Source organism: Brachyistius frenatus, unplaced genomic scaffold (genome assembly GCF_029030835.1).
Source record: "Brachyistius frenatus isolate BFR_SWC_R1_liver_20210118 unplaced genomic scaffold, ASM2903083v1 Contig_2, whole genome shotgun sequence".
NCBI lineage: Eukaryota > Metazoa > Chordata > Actinopteri > Embiotocidae > Brachyistius > Brachyistius frenatus.
The window spans coordinates 3,210,510-3,233,923 of record NW_027210601.1 but is presented as its reverse complement, the minus strand read 5'-3'; the positions used below and the strand labels follow the sequence as shown (position 1 = coordinate 3,233,923).

At 42.0% G+C, this 23,414-nt stretch overlaps 1 protein-coding gene across 2 annotated transcripts; it reads right to left on the bottom strand.

Moving 5' to 3' along the window:
- cgnb (cingulin b) lies at positions 1 to 22,925 on the bottom strand. 2 transcript variants are annotated; one of them, XM_069693545.1, is made up of 21 exons: positions 22,761 to 22,925; positions 16,164 to 17,326; positions 15,969 to 16,063; positions 15,791 to 15,860; positions 11,606 to 11,703; positions 11,199 to 11,331; positions 10,760 to 10,972; positions 8,566 to 8,714; positions 7,951 to 7,977; positions 7,264 to 7,384; positions 6,743 to 6,955; positions 6,418 to 6,516; positions 5,258 to 5,515; positions 4,980 to 5,150; positions 4,067 to 4,228; positions 3,792 to 3,881; positions 3,582 to 3,665; positions 3,283 to 3,401; positions 2,809 to 2,917; positions 1,580 to 1,743; positions 1 to 1,322 (listed from the first exon to the last, which is right to left on the bottom strand). In XM_069693545.1, the coding sequence occupies exons 2-21, from the start codon at positions 17,295 to 17,297 to the stop codon at positions 1,190 to 1,192; spliced, it is 3,642 nt and encodes a 1,213-aa protein (XP_069549646.1). In that variant the 5' UTR covers positions 17,298 to 17,326; positions 22,761 to 22,925; the 3' UTR covers positions 1 to 1,189. The 2 variants fall into 2 exon arrangements, with proteins under 2 accessions (XP_069549646.1, XP_069549655.1); XM_069693554.1 differs by lacking the exon at positions 7,951 to 7,977.
- Between the last annotated feature and the right edge of the window lie 489 nt (positions 22,926 to 23,414).

Here is a 23,414-nt window from a genome sequence, read left to right as displayed (position 1 = left end):
TACAATATTCCTCTTTTTATTTGTACACAAGGTCCAAAATTTGTTTCCAATTTCTGTCATTTTTTTTTAGAGGCTAACAAAACTCTACACCGCACGACAAAAGTTACCAGCAGCTTCATAAAGACATTATCAATTTAACAGTGGCCTTAGTTTTAATTACCTTGATCCACATTTTCAATGAGGCGTGTTTAATCAAAATGCCATCGGAAGATGAAAATCAACATTCATAACGACCAGGTGCAGCAAGGAGAAATGCAGAGGAAGCTGCAAGCACAGGCAAGCATATGAAATACTATTGAAATCATTATTATAAACAGAAAACATGCGGTGACGACATGAAGAGAAAATAAAGCTAATTTTTAAGGCATTCGAGTGAAGACATGCACATGACTCAAGCTTGGAATGTCTCGATATATCAAAGCACATGAGAAATGTGGTGGGGGAAGTAGAAAAATGTTACACAAAGAAGTTTCATCTCTGAGGAGACACAGTGCTACTGTACGTATGTTTGATTGTCTTGATCAACTGGTATGCACAACTAATACAGTGTAAAAATATAGGCTCAGTTTAAATGGCCAATTATTATCACATTCAAAAGGTAGAAAAAAAAATATGCATTACATCACTTTCAAGGCACAAAAAAAAACTCTTGGAGCTGCTAACAGCACCGACAGATGTAACTTATCATGCTCAGGCAAACACACATATGAAGACTGTAACTATTAGAACAAAAATGTGTAACTTGTTTTTTGGTTTAGAGGTGATGTGGAATCTACTGTATAAACCATGCCACAGTGATGTGCTACCACAGCAGTGTACAGTTAATGTTCTCGATACGATAAACACACAGCAAAGAGCCCTGCAGAAACTATAACACTTCTCTTCAACTAAACAGAGAAAGAAAAAGATCTCAAGACAGATAAAACGTGACAAAAATGAAGGAGTCATAATCACAGATAATTATCCTGACAACCGGTCTCTGTTGGGCTGTGCAGCTAAAAAAAATAACACCAAGAAAAAACTGCCAGGCAACTTTGTATGGAATAGCAACCGAGTTCTTGTCATAAGTGAGGCCGTAATGTCCCGAGTACTTTTCTCTGGAAAAAATTTAACAAGTTTTTTTTTTCTCTCTCTCTCTCTCTATATATGTAGGTCTTTTTTTAATTATTATTGTTGTTGTCATCTTCATCTAGCAGTTGGAGGTCTGTAGGTGACTCTCGCTCAGGATGGAGGTGATGTTGCCGTCATAGAAACCGTCCTCCTCCTCAGAGCTTAAAGTGGAGGAGCCCAGAGCTGTGCGATGACTCTGCTGGGACTTCCGCCTGAGAGAAAGCAAGCGAGAGAAAAATCCAATTACACTGACTCACTTCTTTCATACTTTTGTACACTGCAGCTCACTGAACACAGCCATGTGTCCGGCTAGTTACAACAGAGTGCCACCTAGTGTAAAGAGGACACATGGTAGTGATATGGTTTAGGATTTCTCCACACGTCATCTTGCATCGTATATGCGACTGAACGGCGTAAAAAAAGAAATCAACATTATTTCACAGTGTTGGGGCAGTAACTCGAGACCTACTTTAGTTCAGTCTCCAGCACTGTGACTTTGGCGTGCAGAGCTTCCTGGAGCTCCTGCTGCTCCTCCAAGTCCCTGAGAACCTTCCGGCGGACTCCTTCCAAGCGCTCCACCTCCCCCTCGCTCTCGTCCACCTGACGCTTCAGAGCCTTCACACGCAGAGACAGCTGGGGACGGAGAGGGACAGGACGGGGGTTAGAGGGGGAACAGAGGAGGTCACAGGTGAGGACGTGCAGAGCGGGGCAGCGGGGTTAACGGCACCGGTTTGATGGGTGTGTGGGTTTCTAGTGGGAGGCACTACGGTTACAAATGCTGAGGCAGCAGAAAGACGACAGGGAGGTGGGAGGTCAGGGAGTGTCCTGGTGACCGAGTGAGGTTGGGTTTGGGTTAGGAAAGGACAGATGAAATTAGTCTCATGTAAAGAAGCAACTAACTACAGTTTGAACTATGTTTAATGATTAAACAGCAGGCTTTATCTATTGATTATTCTTACTACACGATTAAAATTGCACCGAGCAGGTAAATCAGTACAAAGTCAAGAGTCAGGAAACTTAAGACTACTATAGAAAAGTAGTTAACACTTCAGACTGGAATAGTACATTTAACATGTTTAACATTAAAAGAATAGTTTAACATTTTTTTTAAATACTCTTATTTGTAAGCCTTGGACGAAACTATCAATACCACTTGCATATCAGCTAAATATCAAGCTAAAACCTGCAACATTTTAAGTTTTAGGTCAGCTTAGTGCAAACACTGAAAACAGAGGGGAACAAGTAGTCTGGCTCCAATAAAATTCACCCACTGGCACCCCTACAGGTCACTGATTAAAATACAGTGTTATATCTTTGTCATTTGAAGTCATGCGGTGTACAGGTGGTTTTATGCTGACTAGCTGTTTTCAAACCTTTTCCAGTCCCCCCCCCCCCCCCCCCCCCCCCCCCCCCCCCCCCCCCCCCCCCCCCCCCCCCCCCCCCCCCCCCCCCCCCCCCCCCCCCCCCCCCCCCCCCCCCCCCCCCGTGCCAAACTAACCAGCTGTTTTACTCCAACTTCATAATTAGTGTAAACACTATAAGAGTGGTTTTCACGTCCTCATGTAGCTAAGAGCAAGAAAGCGAATAGTATTTCCCAATATGCCAAACTTATTTCTTTAAATGGTTAAATCCTGTTTGAGTATAATTATTTACCCAGCAAACACTGAAGGTAATGTGCATGCAGATCATGATATTCACCTGATCCCTCTGTTCCACGTGCTGGCTTCTCTCCTGGTCTAATGTGGCATTCAGCTCCTTCAGCTTTCTCTCCATTCGTCTCTGAGAGGCCTGGATACTGGCCTTCTCTCTAGATGGAGAAATCCAGAATTCACACAATATAAGAACACAATGACACAGTAAGCTTTACACTTTTATTGGGTATGTTGTGTCATTTTTTTTTTTTTTTTTTCTTCCCAGGTGTTTTCGGAGTTCCTGGGACCTTACAGGATCCATTGTTGTTCTGAGTTAGCATGCATACAGTATAGTAGACGCAGGGTTGCTGTTGTGCATATATGAAATGCTTTACAAAAACAAAGCTTTGTACAGTAAATTTACCATAACTGGGGATACTGTTCAGTTACTTACACTCGTTAAAATAGTCTCCAAAAAGTAGGACTCCATATTCAGCTGGAGAGTTTTATTTTTGTACCCATTGTGTGTGTTCAGTCGTACCTCTCTTCACTGCGTAGTCTTTCCTCCAACTCCTGAATTTTGTTTTCCAGCAGGGTGAGTCCAGCTGTGGGTCGACTCTGTCCCTCCACGTCTGCCACACGGGACTTTAATTCCTTCACCTGCAAGGAGAGCGGTCGCGTGACTTTAACAAAACCACAGATTGTTTTCAAATATCTCTCTCTGTGTGTGTGTGTGTGTGTGTGTGTGTGTGTGTGTGTGTGTGTGTGTGTGTGTGTGTGTGTGTGTGTGTGTGTGTGTGTGTGTGTGTGTGTGTGTGTGTGTGTGTGTTGTGTGTGTACCTGTCTCTCAAGTGCACTCTTGTCCATTTCCAAGTCATGTCTCGCTGAACGCTCCTGCATCAGCTCTGAACGTAGCTGGTCCACCTGAGAGGAGAACACGAGATGGAGGAAAAAATAGGAGCAGGCAGAGTGAGTAAACTTATCAGATATGCTTTACAAAGAAATGTGGCTTCTTATTTGCATGTGCATTCAAATATCTTTAGGCTGCACCTGATCTCTGCTTCGGTTGATGCGATCGTTCAGGAGCTCCACACTACTCCTCTCCTCGTCCAGCTCGATCTCCAGCGTTTTAATTTTATCCTGTGAACATGGATACATGGTGTAACATGTTTCCATTTCTTGTCAAACGGTCTGCACTTAAAAGCATGACTCCCTGACCATATCTTAGTCTTTAACTCCATTTGATGACACATCACTGTATCCCTCATTAACTACCACCCATCTTAGTTTCCCCAGGTCCATGACCTTTGACATTGAAGCCTCACCTCAAGGCCTCTGATCTCCCGGCTGCGGTCAGTGTGCGTGCTCTTCTCCGCTTCCAGTTCGCTCTCCAAGTGTTTGAGACGGTTGTTGAGCAGGTCTCTCTCCAGCTGGGCGCCGTCTCTCTCCTCGCTGCACGCCAGCAGCTCCTTCTTCAGGCGGGAAACCTGGAAAAAGGACGCAGGGTTTTGCTATTTGGGACATTAAATGTGAAATCCACCCATTTTCATACATTTCCTTCCTTCGTAATTCTCCTAAGTTTACCTTAGACATAGATAGGCACGCATGCTTTTTATAACCCTGCTGCACTGCGAAGAATTTACATACTGTGAAATAAACATTTTCAATTTGTAGTTTCAACAACTTTTATAGCAGGTACTACGTTAGCACCATCTCAGTTTAGTGTGTTTGCAAGCTAACGTCTGCTAATCAGCGCTAAAAATAAAGTATAGCTGACGCTGATGGGAATGACTCAGGTTTTATTTTGCAGGTCTTCAGTCATAAATGAATCATGTTTTACCAGATGATGGCACCAGAGGGAAAGTCAGCCAATCACCGGGATCATAGGGATTCACTGTTCTTGAATAAACCTTGAATGTCTGAATAAAATTTCATGACAATCCAATCTATAGTCGTTGAAATATTTCCGTACAATTGCAGACAGATTATCATCCAGAGCTAACTGCCAAAGAAAAGTGTCTGAAAAAGGTAAATAATACCTTTAAATTGCTTTTAAAAATTAAAGAAAAGCAAAACTAATAGTTAATTGATGGAATGATCTACTGTAGTATTTAACGAAAAAAATATTTAGGACACAAATATTAAACTTAATATTTGAAAAGTTCTGGGTTCGACCCTGAACATTTAACTTTTTTTCCTTCACTTCTCCCATTTATTTTCCATCCCATTTCCCCTCACCTCTTCTTGCTGGGCCTTCAGGTTGCTCTGGGCTCTCTGCAGCTCAGCCAGCCTGTCTTTACTGTTGCGATGCGCCTCCATCAGGTCCTTCCTCGAGCGCTCCCTGTAGTCGTCGAGCTGTGTTTGCAGGGCGGCCACTGACTGACGAGAATCTCCCATCATCATCTCCATCTGAGGGTGGAACAGAAAGAAAGTGAGACATGGAGGTAACGACAACATCTGTATCAGCAAACTTGGGATGTTCGTCTAACCCTGAAGCCGGTGTTACACCATCACACCTCTTTATTAATCTTCTCCAGGGCTCGGTCCAGCAGCCTCTTCTGCTCCTCCAGGTCGCTTTTGCCCCTCCTCAGCACCTCCCTCTCCAGGTCTCTTTCCTCCAGCCGATGGGTCAGCTCGTCCCTCTCCTTGCTCAGGCGGGTGGCTCCTCTCTTGCCCTCCTCCAGCTGAGTCTTCAGGGAGCGGTTCTCATCCTCCAGAGCTTCCACCGCCTCCTCCACCTCCAAGCTCCGGGGTATGCTGGAGTGAAGCCTTGTCTAGAGAATAAGAAAATAATAATAATAATAATAATAATAATAATAATTAATAAAATAGAGCAATATTTAATGAAGAGCAACCCCTTTTTCTATGTGGTTGCACTGGTGATGGAAAGAAAATAAGATTGTTTCATCTTATTTTCAAGTGGCTCCTGAAAGTTTCTTTTGTTTTACTTTCGGCATCTAATTTACGACTCCCCTGTGTCCTTATCTTGTGACCTACAACCAACTCAGTATTACCATATGAAAGCAGATACAAAGGGAATGTGGGTGAATGTCAATTGTTTGTCACACTGTACAAAAGCTGCCCCATGGAGGAGTGACGTTGAGCAATGCTGGGCATCCTTCTTTGAGTGTACATGTATTTGCTCCTTCTTGCAAGAATAAATGTCCAATATGTTTGATTTTGAACCTAGCCTCCGAGTAATTTTTCTAACAACTGGAAAATAGGGAATATGGCAAATAATAAAGAGCTCCAGGTCTTTTCTTATTTAAACAAAATTATAACAAGAACTCAGTCTTCATTATCACAACCACTGCATACTTGGTTTTGCACAGATTTGTGTAAGACTACTCTCCTCACATGACCATTTCACATCAAAAGTAACAAGATTATGGCCCTTTTAACAGCTGTAATACCCTGCTGTTCCAATCCACATGGAGCACAATGCACATTCTATGCAAATTTATCCTGGCAGGATTATTTTCTGAGCTTGCATGTTGGGAGTTTTTCTTTGAATGTAATTTACTTCACATCTCTCGGTTGAAAATAGCGTCTGTGTGGGAGGACATTTCTTCTTTTGTTCTTGTAAAGTATGTGTGTTTACATAATTTTGCATACATGTGTACACAGCTGTGTACTGTGAAGTCTTTTATTTATTAAATTTTTTTTGGTGCAGTACCATGCGGGCCAGCCTCTCTCTGAGGCGAGTGTTTGCTTCCTGCAGCTCCAGGTTGGTGCTGTGGTCCACTACAGTCTTTCCTGTCGACCCAACTGATGACTGTAAAGAGGATTAGGACAGAGAGAAGAGAGGGAAAGATTAAATTCATATTACAAACTGTTTTTACGAGCTGCACTTTTCTGTAATTTTTAAGATTAATGTACACAGAAACTCTAATTTCTTGTTTATTCAAATAAACAAATAACACTAAATGTGTTCCTTTTGTCTTTTAAAATTGTTTATATCATCTAAGTCACTTGTTTTCTATAGAATCTAGATGCTTTACCTCCTTTGCCTTGTCGAGCGCCTTTTCCAGCTCAGCCTTGTCTTTCTGCAATTGCTCCTTCAACTTGCCGATCTCTGACTGAAGTTCAGCCTCTTTCTCTCCACTCGCCTTCTTCAGGGCTTGAAGTGCCTCGATTTTCTCGTCTAGCTCACCCTTTTGTTTGTCCAGATTGGCGCGAGTCCGCTTCAGATCGTCATGGCAACGCTGAAGCTCCTTGGGATTAAGTAATCAGAGATGAATGATGTGTGAGTAAAAGGAATTTGCCAGGGTGCATAACAATATGTTAATACGAGTAGGGGGCATTTGAGTGTAAGTATTTTTGTATGCAGGAAAATTTTATGACTCTAAACCTCAGCCAAAAAAAAACCATAACCACAGAACAGCTCCGAGAGATTAAAAAAAAAGAAAAAAAAAAAAAAAGAGCTACAACATACTGTAAAACAAAAGGAGATGAGCCTCTGCATTTCACCCACACAGTAGGCATAATCTTTGCTCTGCCTCATGCCCGACATGTGAATTACCTCTGCTAAAGAGTGGTTATCGTCAGACGCAGCCATTTGTTTCTTCATGGCGAGCAGTGAATCCTGAAGGTCCTTCAGCGTGCCCTCAATGTCATCCTTCTCTGAATGAGATTTCAGCAGTCTGGGGAAAGAAAGTAGATCTTAAAGAAGCCACAGTGGGAAAAAAAAATATCCTTCTTTAAAGTCTATACATGCAAACACACAGGCCATAAGAAATACACGTGTGCACACATACGTGTGTACATAGCTCCAGTAAATGCAACACCAAACAAGCACACCACAAGGAGTGTAGCTGCTGCTCTACATCACCACATCCAAAGCTTTTTTTCAAGCATAAAAATTCTGATTGTCAGACTGTGCCTAAAACTGAGATGTATCACTCACTTATTCATTCAAGAGAAAGAAAATTTCATCAGGAAAGAGGGATGGTTTAAAAAGAAAAGTGATTGGTCATAAGGGAAATTAAAAAAAAACAATCAAGAATGACACAATTGGGTTTATCATCACTAGATTACAGTTAGTACAGGTTCACTGATCTAATGATCAAAACAGATATCATCAGATACAAAATCCACTCTGATAGGAGCTCTTTCAGGTGAATTTCACAGCACGAATCTCAAACTCTGATTAAAACCGGTCTAAATCTACTCAAATCAAACAAGAGCAGTGCTAATTTTTCTCTCTCACGTTCGACTGCTGGAGTGCTTTCCGTTCCTGCCACATGAAAAGTCAAGTGAAAAGAGTGCATGCATTAAAAATAACTCAGGAGAAATAATAATATTACAAGACAAGACAGCATCTGTTTCAGAGTACATTATAAACTTTTCAGTGAGCAGTTTAGATTCTTTGAACTAATCCTCCCGACTGTTAAAATATCAAATAAGACAGAGTGTGTTTGATGCTTGACCGCGGCTGAAATGTGTTATGACAGCCAATTCAAAGCAACGAGAAGTAGCTGTGAACACAAGCCTGTTTTAAGACATACAGTTGCCCTGCTGCTTTTGCGTATGTTTGTTTGGGAAGGCGGTATGACTCCTTTAGGACATCTTTGACATTGAAAAAGGTGCAGTTTGTGTATTCCAAACTTACAAATGATAAATACAACCTCGAGAGGCTTCTGAGCTATACAGAAAGTCCCAAAATGAATAAAGGCAAAATATGAAATACTTGTTTTTTTGGTGACAGAAGAACATTCAAATTTGTCCTGACTGAAGAGGCTCACAAATGTGTTTATTCTGATATTTCTTTGGGTCATCTGGCCTCCATTTCTACATGGTGAAAAACAACAAAGGATTTACTAACTCCTCCTTGGTGTTTTGCAGCTCCTGTGTGGTGGCCTCCAGCTCTGTCTTCCACTGCTCCCCATGATCTCTGCAGCTCTCCAGCTCCTCCTCCAGCGTCAACATGGAGGCATTAACCCGCTCTCTCTCCTCCTCGATCTCCTCCTGGGACTGATGCATGGAGTCAGTGTTAAAAAAATGTGTTTATTCCTTATATTCTACTACCCTTCTTATCATTGTGACATGTAAAAGCGCAGCGATTCAAAAGACGTTCATACGCCCAAATCTATCACATCTTCTTTTAATTCAGTTTCTTTTGCAGGCAAATATTCAGCCCGAGGGAACAGGCAAAAACAGATCTTTCAGCTTATGCCTTCATCAGGATGCATTTCACCTCTAAAAAGAATACATCTACATAGGAAACAACACTGTAAAACATCAAATAAATAAGATAAAGCACAGTACAGTCGTTAGTCGTTAGTAGAGCTTCAGCTACTTTAATCCACCTACTGCCAAATAAACTCCCATCATCAAAAGCAGCTGCCAGTCTGTCTGCTTATTTCCTGCTCTCTGGCTGCATGTTACTTTTTTCCTGACACTGCTGTTATGGTTTCCAAAATCTGCATAATGATCTATTCCTGTATATACATAGATTCTTCAAATTTCCTCTACGCCACGTCCTACACTACTCCAAAAATAGTTCACCGGAGGAAACAGAAACTTTGCAACAGAAATCCAACTGGAAAAAGTTTTACATTGTGATCACAAGTAGTGATATTCTCTTTTCTAACTCTGCACAGTGGGCTTAGCCTGACATCATCCTGACTCACAGTTTGAACACTGACTGCATACTGACACATTAAACAGAATGACAAGACAAAGCCTAGATGTAAAATAGGCAGATGCAACATCAAAATACAAGTTAAAATCACCTTAATTACTCATTCAGGACACAAACTGCCTGACAGGTATAACCTGACTGTTCTCCCCCTAGACCTGTACAAAGAGAGGATCTGTAAAGACTGGTTCTATCTTAAGAGTGCATTAGCAGACTGTGATGTAACAACAACAGAAAGTCTTTTCAGTGATCGGAAATTGAGAAATAGTCATTGGGATTGCTGCATTGCAGGTTTTCTAAAACAAGCGATTAATCCTTCCTGTTTAATTATCCTGTGATCTTAGTGTCACACTGAAACAATATAATGAGGGAAAGTCACCTGGAAAACATTAATATTTGCGTGTATGAGAAAGTTTATGCTGACATAAATATCAAAAACTGAAAACAAAACAGACACGATCTCCTATTTTAACCACAACCGTAAAGAGAGAAAAGCCGTCCACTTTTACTGAGTATTTGTTTTTCGTTGTTTCAAAGTTTGGCCTAAAGCACCTGTCAATACGACTCTCTGAAGCACAAGATCTTTATTAATAAATGAAAGAAATTCTGCCACTGACTTTGTTAAAAAAAAAAAAAAAAAAAAAAAAAAAATGTCCTAAATCTTCTGTAATTGGTCTGAAAGTCTAAACTATCCTGAAAGTGTTTTCACACTACAAATGATCTGAACCATGGTTCAGTTTGATCATGACCAAGAACCTTTGGTTTGAACAGTGGTCCAGGGTACCCTTCACACCTGCTTTGGTTCTGACCAAACAGAAAAAGTCCAAAGTTCCAGATTGAACAAGGTGGGTGTGAAAGCGCCCTTAGTTTCAGTTTCCCAAATAAAATCCAATTTTTGGGGTTTGTAGGTCAGGAACAGTCATCCTGCTCCGACTAACTGGAAAAAAATGCATCTGAAATCATGGAGTTGGTGACAGTATTTAGAATTCAGAGGTATTTGTAAGGAAGCTGATAATTATGCGGAGATCACAGAACTCGCATCAAACAACTTGAGTATTCATTTAAGTGACAGATTTTCTTCTACTTTTACTCATTAATATTCTTGTTGTGCACTATTGGGCCCCTAATGGAAAAGACAGATGAAAAAAAAAAAATCTCTTAGGATTTGTCACTGCTGCAGTACATTCAATGTTTATTAATCATTTTTGCCTAATGGCATAAGCCTGAACTTTCAAATACTGACAACCAGAGATTGATAATTACAAAATATATTTTTTTGTTCAGTGAACCACTTTACATCAGGAAATTTGAGTTCAAACAAAGTAAAGTTCTGTGTGACTGACTCCAAGTATAAAACTCAAAGAACAGTGTCATCCACCTGTGTGAACTGCTCCATGGTTCTTCTCAGGTTGTCCATGTCCTGGCTGTACTGCTCCCTCAGATCCTCCATCTCCCTGTCGTGGCTCTCCAGCTCCTCCTTCAGCACCCCCTTCAGGGCCGTCAGCTCCCGCTCGCGCTGGTGTAGCGTCTCCTCTTGGTGCTGACGTAGCATGGCGGCCTCGGCCAGCTGGGCCTGTAGAGTCCTCACATCCTGCAGAGAAGCAGGTACAGATAAATAAATGTAAAGGCAGCAGGAAAAGCACAGGTGTATTCATGATTCCACTTAGAGGAGGTCCTGCTTTTCTGCACGCTGGTTCATTTTCATGGCTTATTGGGACACTAAATAGAACTGAGCCACCATTAATACTCTTGTGTTTTCTTACTGTGACAAGTCAAAATGTCTGCCATTAAAAAGGTCTACTGTGCAGTGTCCACACCGTCAGCAGTGAGTCTGAGTGCGGTGAGTTTTCTGAAACCCGCCTCAAGTCTTCCTGAAGCTCGGCCAGCTGATCTTCCTGCAGGCGCAGACGAGACTCTGCTCCTTCTGTGGCCATTCGCTCCTCAGCCAGTCTACACACACACACACACACACACACACACACACACACACACACACACACACACACACACACACACACACACACACACACACACACACACACACACACACACACACACACACACACACACACACACACACACACGTTATGAATATTTCAACACCCCTTTTAAGCCGATCTATCAAGCTATAGTGAAACAATCCCAAAAAGAGCAACAACTGGAAGCTTATTGTTGACTGTTAAGTGCACACACTGTAGATGCAAAACAACACACGCGTTCTTACTCATCATGGGCCTGCTGCAATTCTTTCTTGCAGCGTCTGAGTTGGTCATGAAGTTCCTCAAGGTTTCCGTTTTTGAGGCTTCCGTCAGATCCTGACTTCTGTACAAGATACAAACACACAGAAAGTGTTGAGGAGATCGAGAGTGAGACACAGAGAAAAAGGACAAAGAGGAGGACTGAAAATATCGCCGCAGAGTGCTGCTGTCGACCTCGCAAATGCATTATGCGCTCTGTATCAGCTACAACCTTTAAAGAAAAGGATTGGCTTGGATTTCTTGCCCTAGTTTCTGACAGTCAAAAAAAAAATCTTTGGGAGAACAAGGCCTGCCAGTGCGCTCAGACATCGTCAAAAAAGATGATCCCCCCCATATAAACAACTGCCTCTGACAGGCTGCAGGGGAGCACAGCTCGTTCGTCGCCCACACCACTCCGCCGCTCAGAAAGTTTCCCTCTCCGTGAAAAGGAGGTATAAGCGCAGCCTGCCCATGAAACCTCTCTTATCCTCCTACATACTCATTACAGGGACGCACACACTGACAGAAAAGAGAAAGAAAGCGAGGATCACGGATGGTTCTGCTCCTCCGGGGGACCTCACATTTCTGTTACTTATCATCGATGGATGAAGATATATTTTGTACAGATTTGTTTCACTTTCTTCTCGTCCCCCGCAGGACAATTTGTAGATAATCCCATTCTGGGACATTTCAGTTTCTCTCTGTCCTCAGAAAGAGATAATTAACAGAAGATAACATAACTGAGAATAAGTACTGGCAAGCTTTTCAGCACTTTGTGTGAATTGCATCAGCCATATCCTAATATATATATTATATATGTACAATAAAAGAGACTCCCCTGTTGTGCTAAATACATTAGTAGTCAGTTAAATAACAATTAGAAGTCATAGCTGGTCTTGTGATAAAAATCTGGTCCAGTGTTTGTTCAGGGGTAAATAAACTTGAGGGGTCATGAGAGTTAAAAGAATAGTGAAGCAGAGAATTTCATCAACATTTTTATATATTTTTTTGGGGCATTAAAAACTGGATAATTTGACCCTTTTTATCCCCCTTAAAAGAAAAGAGTTGCAAAGAGAAATAAAAAACAGTTTCCTGAGATGTTTTTTTTTTCCCCGGTTCTGTACTTTCAATTTTTTTCATATCCTCAATGTAACTTACTGCAATAACTTAACTGTAACTTTAACGACCTGCATTAGAAATTTGCCAGTTGTAATAATATCATTCATTCATGCGTAAATGTGTCAGATTAAGCTTGATGACTGGATGTTTCTTGGCAAAATGTGCCACACAAGTTTTTATGTGCGCAATCGTGTACTTCAGATTTATTTTTTTTTAGCCAAGAGCCAGGCACAGCCGGCTATCATGCCAAAGTGTGTAATGTACCTTCAAGTCCACTATGGACTATTGAGTCTGTGAAAAAGCCAAAGTCAAAATTGATTTGATTTAAGTAACGCAAGTAAGTTTCTGACACAACGTAATACATTTAACTTACATAAAATACATACATAACAATACTGATTTAATCCAAAACCCCGATCTTTTCCTGAATGTAACCACGTGTTTTTTGGTGCCTAAACCTAAGGCACCGTACTTTATTAGACGCTTTGGCTAGATACTGGGTTGGATATTTTATAGCACAGTTGTTCACACTGATTCAATGAATGGGAACCCTTGGAAAAATGCTCATCAGCCCTTGGATTAATAGGTCACAGACATGTAAACTTGGTTGTTTTGAACAATAAAGAACCATCAGGGATTGCTCTCCATACAAATAAGCTCAAATCAACTGTCTCAGACCCAGGTAACTCAACACATCAGCATCTGATCCTCAATTAAGCGGGGCGCAAAGCGCCTGTCAGTGTATTCACCCCATCACTCTCCCTTTGATACACGTTAACAAGCAACACTGCAGTGAACCAGTCAAAACACACCACGAGCACTTACAGAGCCACAGACATGAGTGGTGCTGAGGGAACGTGAACTGTGCTTCACATTTCACTTGGAAGTCAACATGCCTCAAAGGGCAGTATATTAATCTGGACATTGGTTGTGGCACAAACACCCCAAAAGAGTCTTTGGTTGAGCAACACTCTTTCATCTGACTGATCGTATGTTTTGGTTTTAAACAGACGAAAGCAATATTTTGGTTTAGAGACGGAGCTGGAGAAGAAACAGCCCCGGGCAAAAAAATACAACAACAAAAAAAGCCCGGTGTAAAGTGAAACCCTTCATCCAGGGGTTTGCCTCTGAAGAGCAATACCGAGATGACTGCCGGTAAGAGAAATGCAGTACTAAATCTACTTAAGTGGACAGCGCGGTAATCGTCATGACAAACAGGGAGGTTTTGTACAACAGGACCCCTGAGAGGAGGATCAGCCCCATCCGGCAAGCCAACCCCCAGCCGGTGCAGGGTTCCACTCCATCTCAATTATTGATGGCTCTCAATGACTGCGCCCTCAACACTCTGAGCCTTCCTCTGCAGGTGCTTCGTTGCCAAGAGACAAGACGGGCAAATAATTTACAGGCAACCATGGTCGCAAACACAGTGAGAAGTACATAACAAGGGATCATACATAATCAAGAGCATGTGATATGAGAAGGTGAGAACACAAAGGACTAACTTCTGGATGTAAATTAATGCAAAAGGTTGCAAATTTAAAAGGAGGGGGTGTGTGTGTTCTCATAACGGTGGCATAATCTATTTCAATAAGGTGTCACAGGAGCACAAAGGAGCAAATGTGGCACCAAAACTGAAGGAAACGGAAAAGTTAGCGTGCTCCTTAATTTTCAAATTTGTTTTGGCTTGCCAAAAGGAGGATCCTCTGAGACAGAGTGAATGAAACAGAAACCTCATATCCTCAGAAAAGAGGACAGGCTGCTAACCATCTGTTAGCGTCATTGCAAGAACTGTCCTAATAAGAAAACGACATCACTATTGTCAAACACGGACCAACATGCTGAGCCTGCACCAAAAGCTAATTGGACTGTCTCTATTTTTACCCTTTGTATTTTACAAAGAGTAAAATACATCTATGTACGTCTTGACAAACCTTCTGTGAAGTGAAGGTTAGATGGCTGCAAAACAAAAACAACATATTGTATACTAGTACTTTTGATGCGAGTTCCACTAAGGTGACATAAACAATCAGGTTAGAGAGAAATTAGGCATTAAAACTATGCTGTACTCAGTAGCTCTTTTTTAATGATCTTATTATTACAATTAAACTGTGGGACTGATTCTACTTCATTAGCAAGCTGCTGTACAGGTTGTGCAACAAATTGAATACATAATACACTTGTTTGCTTGCAGAGGAGTAGATGAGAAGTAGATGAAAATTGTAACAAAAAAAAAAAGATTAAAAAATTTTTTTTTTTTTAAAAAATACATCTTTTACCTTGTTCATTGCTGATGAATTGACTGATGAGTTGCCTACTCAATTTCGTTGTCTTTTTTTTTACAATGATAATAAATTGCCTTATTCTTACGCCTTAAATCGGATTTAATGTAATAATTAGGAAGCTTTGGAGGTGCTGGATAGTGGATTTTACGGTCAGCTGTTCCCCTGTGTTTCCACTCTTCATGCTAAGCTAACTAGCTAACTATTTATCACATAGACAGGAGAGAGGCATCAGTCTTTCCATGCAGCTCTCGGCATGAAAGCAAACAAGCATATTTCTCCAAATGTCAAACTTTTCTATAACAGTGGGCGAAAGCAGACAACAGCCTGTTTGTTCGACTAAAAAAAAATAAAAAAAAATAAAAGGAACCATAAATTCAACACAACTGACTTAAACTTGATATCATTTCAAATCCATCAACAGGTCTCCACAAAATCTTCAAAACGTTATTAGTGTGTGTCAGCTCGAGAGGTTTCATCCACGTCATGTTTGGAACATGTTTGGAAGCGACAAAAAAGTTAGCAACCAAAACTTTGACATTATTTGTCATGCACACGGTTCACAAGATTGGGGATGGATTTTTGTTTTTAAATTATTTCTGTTCTGGTTTAGTTAAACATGTTTTTGTTTACACAAATGCAAAATTTGTACTCACGCTATTTTTCCTAATCAATAAGAAGAGCTCATATGTGTACGTACATGTAAATGAGCCAACGTGGCAGCAAATCATTTACCGCATGTGGGAAGAAAACACGGGCTTTGTCGTAGGCTACCTTTAAACTGCCGGGTGTTTCATAGGTGACGTTGGCCGTCTTTTTGAGGGATCCTTCACTTCCACCGTTGCTGATGGGGAAACATTTAAAAGAAAATTACATTTGGAAAGAAATGCATCCATATCACTGCGACACTTATCTATTTAATAGGCTATAACATGCTTGTAGTTTCACTTGCCCGTTTTGGAGGACGTTGAAAATTGCTTGCTTGGCTTGAACCGCTTCCCCATTGGTGACCACTTGGCTTTGACTCGGACTCTTTGGAAGTATCTCCTTCAAAGACAGAGCGAGGAAGCTATTAAAACAGACACAAAACAAAGAGACGACCTAATCGTTGCTTAAAGCTCATAAGCTCTCAGTCACTGGTACTTACAGGCTTTTTTGCTACAGCTGGAGGCATGTCCTTGGCAACAAACTTCTCCGAGGACTTGAAGCTCATCTTAGTGGCCTCGAGGGCTGTCACCTTGGCAACAGATGCGGGGCTCTTTCCCAGGTTACCACTTGATGGAGCAGATGACGTCAACGAATTGGAGGAGGTAGAGCGAGGAGCAGCGTAGGGATTAAGAGTTGGAGAAACAGGAGGGGAAAGGGAAACTTCTGGTGGAACATCTTTTGGCGCATCAAGACTTCTGGACCTCCTGCGCTCATCAAACCTGAGCCGCTGCCTCGCCCCAGAGCGGCCTCTGGCCTGCGGGGCGCTGCCAGGCGCTCCACTGTTGAACTTGCTGATGAGCTTGTTTATGGGAGCCAGGGAGTTGGTGTCGATTGCTGGGGCAGGCTCCTTGTCCGTTGATGCCTGAGGTTGTGGGAATGATTGTGAAGAGGAATCTGTACTCCGTTTCTTCCCACTGTACCTCCCCAAAGAGCCAGTAAAGCCCGAGCCAGCCTGCTGAACCGCTCTGGGTCCCACAGCGTTCAATTTGACAGGTTTTAGTCCTGCTTCGTTATACTCCTCCTCACTAGTCCGATCTTTATTTTTATCTGTTTCACTGACTGTTGCTTTGAGTTGGGGTTCAGCTTTCGACCTCTCTGCCTGTCTTTCTTTGGCAGCTCCACCTTCTTCCTCCCCTTGTGTTCCTGCTTGACCGTCCCCTGGAGGTCTTTTAAGGGGGCTCCCGAAAATTTCCCCGTCCTCATCCTCTGCTGGAGAAACAGGGGAGCGTGATGTGCTTCCACCGGGGCTATAGGGGTTTGTGAATTCTTCTGGTTCTTTGTTAAGTTTGGGGAGGCTGTTGTACGGTGAAGGTGGCCCCGAGCCGGGGGTGGGAGTGTTTAGTTGAACTCCATACGAGTCCCCCTTCTCTCCATCTTTCAGGACCACGTACGGTTGTCCAGAGATCCCCTGAACACGCACGGCCACACCATATTTGTTGGAAGGAGGAGTCGCACTGCTGCTTCCTCTGGATTTATCAGGATAACCTCCGGCTGTGTCGTGGAGGTCTTTGATGAAGCGGATCTGAACACCATAATCCACGAGCGGCTTCTTGTCGGTGGAGAGAGTGCTCATGTTCACTTCCTGGTTTCTGTACGAGCAGCCTGAGCAACAAGGAGGGAAAACAGCAGAGGTGCAAATCGGGTGATTCAGTGACGCATGTTACAGAAGCATGAAATACACAAACATTGAAGTCCAGCTGCTAACACCATTTTTCTATTCCACATTCTGGATTTGGAGAATATCCAATCCTTATTGTGCCCTCAACACTGGCCTGTTGACAAATACTACTTTTCTTCTTGTCGTCTTCTTTTGTGTAAACTCAACCTACTTCTTCCCAGGTGGAGTCACTCTGACTTGGCTTAAATTTCAGACTGCTGGTTTATCTTGATGAAGCTGTCATCCTCTCTTGCTGCCCGACAGTTTTAATTACTTCTCAACCAGAATGCATTGTATTCATGTCATGCCAAATATATCAGTGGGGTAGTAAGAAGCTCTTTGTACAGGTCGAGGCCCACTTTTTTCCAGAGGGTGTGTAGAGAAGGAAGGAAAAACACAGCAGCATAGCTTGTATAATAGAGACACCTAACCCCAGAAAAATCAGTTGTTGCCTCTTCGACTTAGAATTGGACTTTATTAATCCCACAGAGGGGGAAATGCAGTTGTTACAGCAGCAAAGAAACACAAAAAAATACAAAAAAGGTGCACACAACAAGAAAAAATGTACAAATACGCATACATAAAGTCAGATATATACAAAATTATTATTTTAGGAAAAAATAAGAGCAGTGAATAAATAAATACACACGCACACACACAAACTATATATAAACATATATATACAAAAAAAAAACAAATAAAATATTAAAATAAAATGAATAAATACGGCTTGGGATGAGTGGAAAAAGAGGAAAAGTGTCAGGTGCTATGAAATGAAGCACGGTGCAATGTTATTTAAGGCTAGTGTTGAAAAGTCTGACAGCCGTCGGAACAAACGAGCCGCGGTAGCGCTCCTTCCCGCACTGAGGGTGCAGCAGTCTGCCACTGAAGGAGCTGCTTAAAGCTCCTACAGTCTCATGGAGTAGGGAGACGGGTTGTCCATGATTGATGTCAGCTTGGCTAACATCGTCCTCTCACCCACCTCCTCTTATTTACATGCTCTCTTATTTACATGCTCTCATTCCAACATTATTGAGGGAAGACGAGCTGCAAAAAGGAACATTGGGTCATTCAGATTTATGTTTTCAAACAGCTGGATAGAGGTTAGAGGGCATCTAAAAATCTTTTTTGACATTAATATTGGGAAAACACAGGAATAATGATCTGTACAGGTGCATAGTGAATGAGCTCAGTTTGTGCGGGACTTTACTGACACCTTAACTTTCAATATTGTGCTAAAGGGGAATTCTACCAATTTTAGACGTGACGTCATGTGGACTACAAGAGTTGAGTCATGTTTTCTCTGTGTCTGAAGAATCTTTCTAAAATCGGACAATAATAGTAATAATCCGGATGATGTCACCAGGCACCAAAACCTTACACCTCACTGTAGTTTTAGAGATTAAAAATGGATAAAAGATATTCTGCGTTACAAAATGGGGACATGAAGATCGAAAGGTGTGAGCATTCACAGCACCTGGCATGGAGGGTCAAACAAAGGGACGGTATTTGTTGCATTATGGGAAATGTAGGATGATGCATTTTAGAGTTTGAAAAGTGCTTGAAAAATACTGGGACTAAAGGTCAGGGCATCTCAGGTTCCTTTTTTTCAGTTTTGTCTTTGAGAGCCTTCCAGTTTCATAGAGGTGCAATACTAAATCACTGGAGAACCTCTGACATTAATTTTTTTAATTGTCAGTTGTTCTGCCCATTTTTTTTAGCTTGTAAAATGTCAGAAATTGTAAAATAAATGCCCACAATGATTCACTGAAGTCCATGAATCAATTCAAACCCAAATGAATGTCTGACAAATAAAACCACCATAGACTCGCATTTGAGAAGCTGGTATTTTACAACGAGTCCTCCATGCGACCACATTGGTTGTTGTATACGACCCACAGGAGTGTTTCATAAATTAGTGTTCCTGATTGGGTTCAGAACGACTTGGTTAGGATTAGGGAAAAATAATGGTTTGGGTTAATAGGATGACTTGAACCGTGCTGTGCATTAAAGCTACAACTCCCTCAAAGTTGCGTAACGTTTATCGCCGTGGCAACAGTAAACGCAGCTGTAAAAAAACCTGTCTCGTCTTGTGATTGGAAACTGGAAGCAAACAGTGGTCGACATTGTGAGCAGTTAGACTGAGGAAGGATTAACTGATTGAGTATCAAGCAGATGCATATTTGGTTTGCAGATCCAATTTAAATCATAGTTAAATACGTAATAATTAAATAAATAATTACAGTAGTAGAACCCAAGCATGTCCACCTCATATGCTGAAAAAGTGAGCTTAGGGACGAACAGCATGAGAAGGTGAATACTCCTCCCATTGTTCAGGCTCTGTGGAGCATTAAACACTAGGGGCTATGTCAGGAATGGGCCTCGTCTCTCCCTCTCTGCTGCTGCCAGTCTCCCCAGCCACCAAACTTCAGAGGAGAGTCACTCAGGCGTAGACTGTTTACTTTGAGCTGGGCAGAGACACACACACACACACACACACACACACACACACACACACACACACACACACACACACACACACACACACACACACACACACACGCTCAAACATATGCACATACACACACATGCACGGGTGCACACACACACACCTGCTGTAGATTCCCCATCTGAGAGCAGTTGATCTAACAAGCACGGCTCCTTTAGCATCTCTGCAAGAGGCGAAAAACTACTATTCGGAATCAAGTTAAGCCACCTCTGTTACTACTTTCGCATTATCATATAAAAGGAAGTGTTTCTTCTCTTGCACAAGTTGGCCATTTAATTTATGCTCTGTTGATTTTTCGCTTCACAGATCTCACGATCGTCCTTCAACTCAAGGGCTGCTTCATTGGTCCATACCTGCAGCGCTCACAGATGTGACTCGAACAGGAATGTGAGATAACATAACAGACACTAACTGACCGCTGGTTATAGTGTAACACGCGGCACCTCGACCAGCAGTGGGGTTAGATTAGTGGATCGAAGTCAGACTTTGTCTTTCCTGAAAACATTCTTAGGATTCCAGACGTTCCCTTTCAGCATTGCGCGTGGTTTGCATTTGTATAATAAGGACAGATTAAGAGGAAACTGAGAACTAGGGCAGCATCGACTGTAAAGCCTACACACGCGGAAAATTGTCCACATAGGCAGTAAATAAAAAGTGAGGAGACTAATTAAAAGACTACAAAACTGGAGACCAGAAATACAGTGCAAAATAAATGCATCCTAAGATAACCAGGCTGGCAGACCATGTTGTGCATCAAAACAATGATCTGAAGGTTAAAAATTACCTCTCCCTGAGCTATGTTAGATAATAAGTAATGGTTTAAAAAAAAAAAAGAAGCCCAATATGTTTCTCTGTCTTAGTGCTGCCGAGGTGCTCGGCTCTCAGCTGCTGATCACGCTAAAAGCTCCCAGGTGTAAATATGCTCCTTGGATGAATAGACTTCAACAAAGGCTCAGTTGTTGTACACGTTTGGTAGCTGAGCACTGTTTAATGACAACTGGTCCTCCTCGTGCTCTGTCTCTCTCACTTGTCACAAGGAATGGCTGTGTCAACAGAGACAGGAATGTCACCAGACTGGCTCATCAGCCATCACTCGTCCCTTTTTCCTTATCCAGCAGGCACTTTTCGTTTTCCTCCGACTCGGCTCATACACACTCTGCTTGTTAATGCCCGTTTGATCTTAAACTTTTTCCCACGGTTTCTCTTGCCCCTAGGTATCTCTGAGCAAGAAGAGGAGATACTGTCTTACTAAGGCTCAGTGATGTGATTGCAATCTATTATCTAAATATATTATGAGTGAAACAATCAGCTGATTAATCAAATAGAGGACTAACTGAGCACAGTTCTGATAGTTCATATTATTATTTTAAGTCATCTTCAAGCAAAAACTCCAAACAGTAAATGGCTGTAAAATTTCTGTGATATAACATTTTCAATTGATCTCTATTTAATTGTTAATTTAAAATCATTGTGTTTTGTAGAGTTGGTTAGATATATCAAAATGTGTTTTTCATTATTTTCTGACATTTTGCTTGGTAAACGGAAAAAACATTACTTGAATAATTGATAATGAAAATAATCATTGGTTACAGTCCAAATGAAAGTGTGAGATGTTCACTGTAACAAACTGTGCTTGATGCATGTAAAACAAAACCTTGATTAACTACTTTTGTTAGGTTTTAAATATTTCTTTGTAATGGACAATTTTGGTAAAAATCACCCACCATACATATCACCATGTGATTACACTAAAAGCAAATAGATGATCATGAATAAGGTAATTAACACACCCAGTCCTTTCCGATACCAAAAAACACCATATTTTCTACAGCAGAATAACCCCAGCAGGCAAACTCTCCTGGTTACCAGCATTGAGGGCCGTGTGGGTGAAGCAGGGGCAGGTTATCTTGTCTAAAATAGCAACAACATGGTAATGCCAGTCCCTCATTAAGAGGTACATGTTTACCCAAACACCTCAAAGTGAGCTTGAAGTGTGGCCCCAAGCGTGAATTTTAGGTCAGGACTATTTCTGGAGCAATTTATCTTAAATGTAAAAGAAAACAGCACGATATCAGGAGTACACTCTAATGTTGGTGAGGATATAAGGGGCTTTCAAGGGGCTTATCTTACTTACATCTAACCAATACAAAGCCTGTGTTGTTTTACCTTACCAGACTGGAAATTATTTGCAGAGTTTGACTCGTAACATAAATAAAACAACTTCCAAATACATGCGAGTATGTGAAATGCTTTAGATCGACTAGAGAAACCATTAAACAGAGCAACCTTTAAGCACCTGTCGGCTCCTGGATTCATTGCGTCACACCCACCTATCCGGTCAGTCAGTATCGGTGAGCGTCGAAACCACCGGGTTGTTTACACGAGCCACTGGGACCACGAGCGGAGCAACAAGATAAACATGCCTCCCAACGACAAGCTTCCTATTTGAAGCCTTTACCTGTTACAATAACCCCCTCATATCCTCTTTACGCAGCGCAGTCTGATCCAATTATACGCAGCAGCAGAGTACGTGTACACACACACACACACACACACACACACACACACACACACACACACACACACACACACACCAAGAGCCGCATCCAAACCTGTGACAGCGAACAACAAAAGGCTTGTGCCCGAGGTTTGTTGTTGGTCATTGTCGTGTGCAGGAAGAGCTGAGCGCGAGAAGACGGCTGCCAAATCCAATCACAAAGCCACAGGTGTCCATCTCCGCTCATTCAAAATGTTGGAAAATGCCCGCTCAGCAAAACGCTCACACTTTGCCCACTTCCACACTAAAGTAAACACGCAACAAAACTGGCAGCAGCTGTGCAAATATTCAGACCAAGATACTTCTACCGCACCTGCAAAGATGATCCAAACGCCGAGATGTCCTCCTGAGTCAGGGGTCCGGCATGTGTCAGTCCTCTCAGCAGCAACGGCAGCAGCTCTGTGGCTGACAGCGTCGGTGGGATGAGATGTTACTCAATGAACTGAGGACATCGGGAAATTTCCCCCGTTTCCAGTGCAACCTGTTGCCAGCGCATCGGATAGTCATCGTCCCGCCTCAGCACCGACTTGATTGGTGGGAGGCTCCCGGAGAGGCGGCGCCTGCAGCGGGCTCAGTTTCATCTCTGCACACGGGGGTTAATACAATACAACGAGTGTGACCCATTTCAGCTGTGATATGGGTGTTGGGCTGTCCAATACCAACGCAGGTCAGGAGAAATAGTGAACTAATGAAGTATTGACAAGGCTATTCCAGTCGGTTCACACTGAAATGTAGTCTATTGTTACACTGTAGCCTCTGAAACCACTCTATTAAAATGTTTGCGGTTTAAAATCCTTACTTTTAGGGTACCTGATAGGTACTCAGTACTTTTTTTTTTTTTTTAAAGCAACATTATTCACATTTTTACTTTACCTCTCATCATCAGCCACCAAAAAGCCTATCAAAGTGCACAGCATCTGTTTCAATAAATGGAGGGATCATTCATGTGTCCGAGTGAACTTCCTTA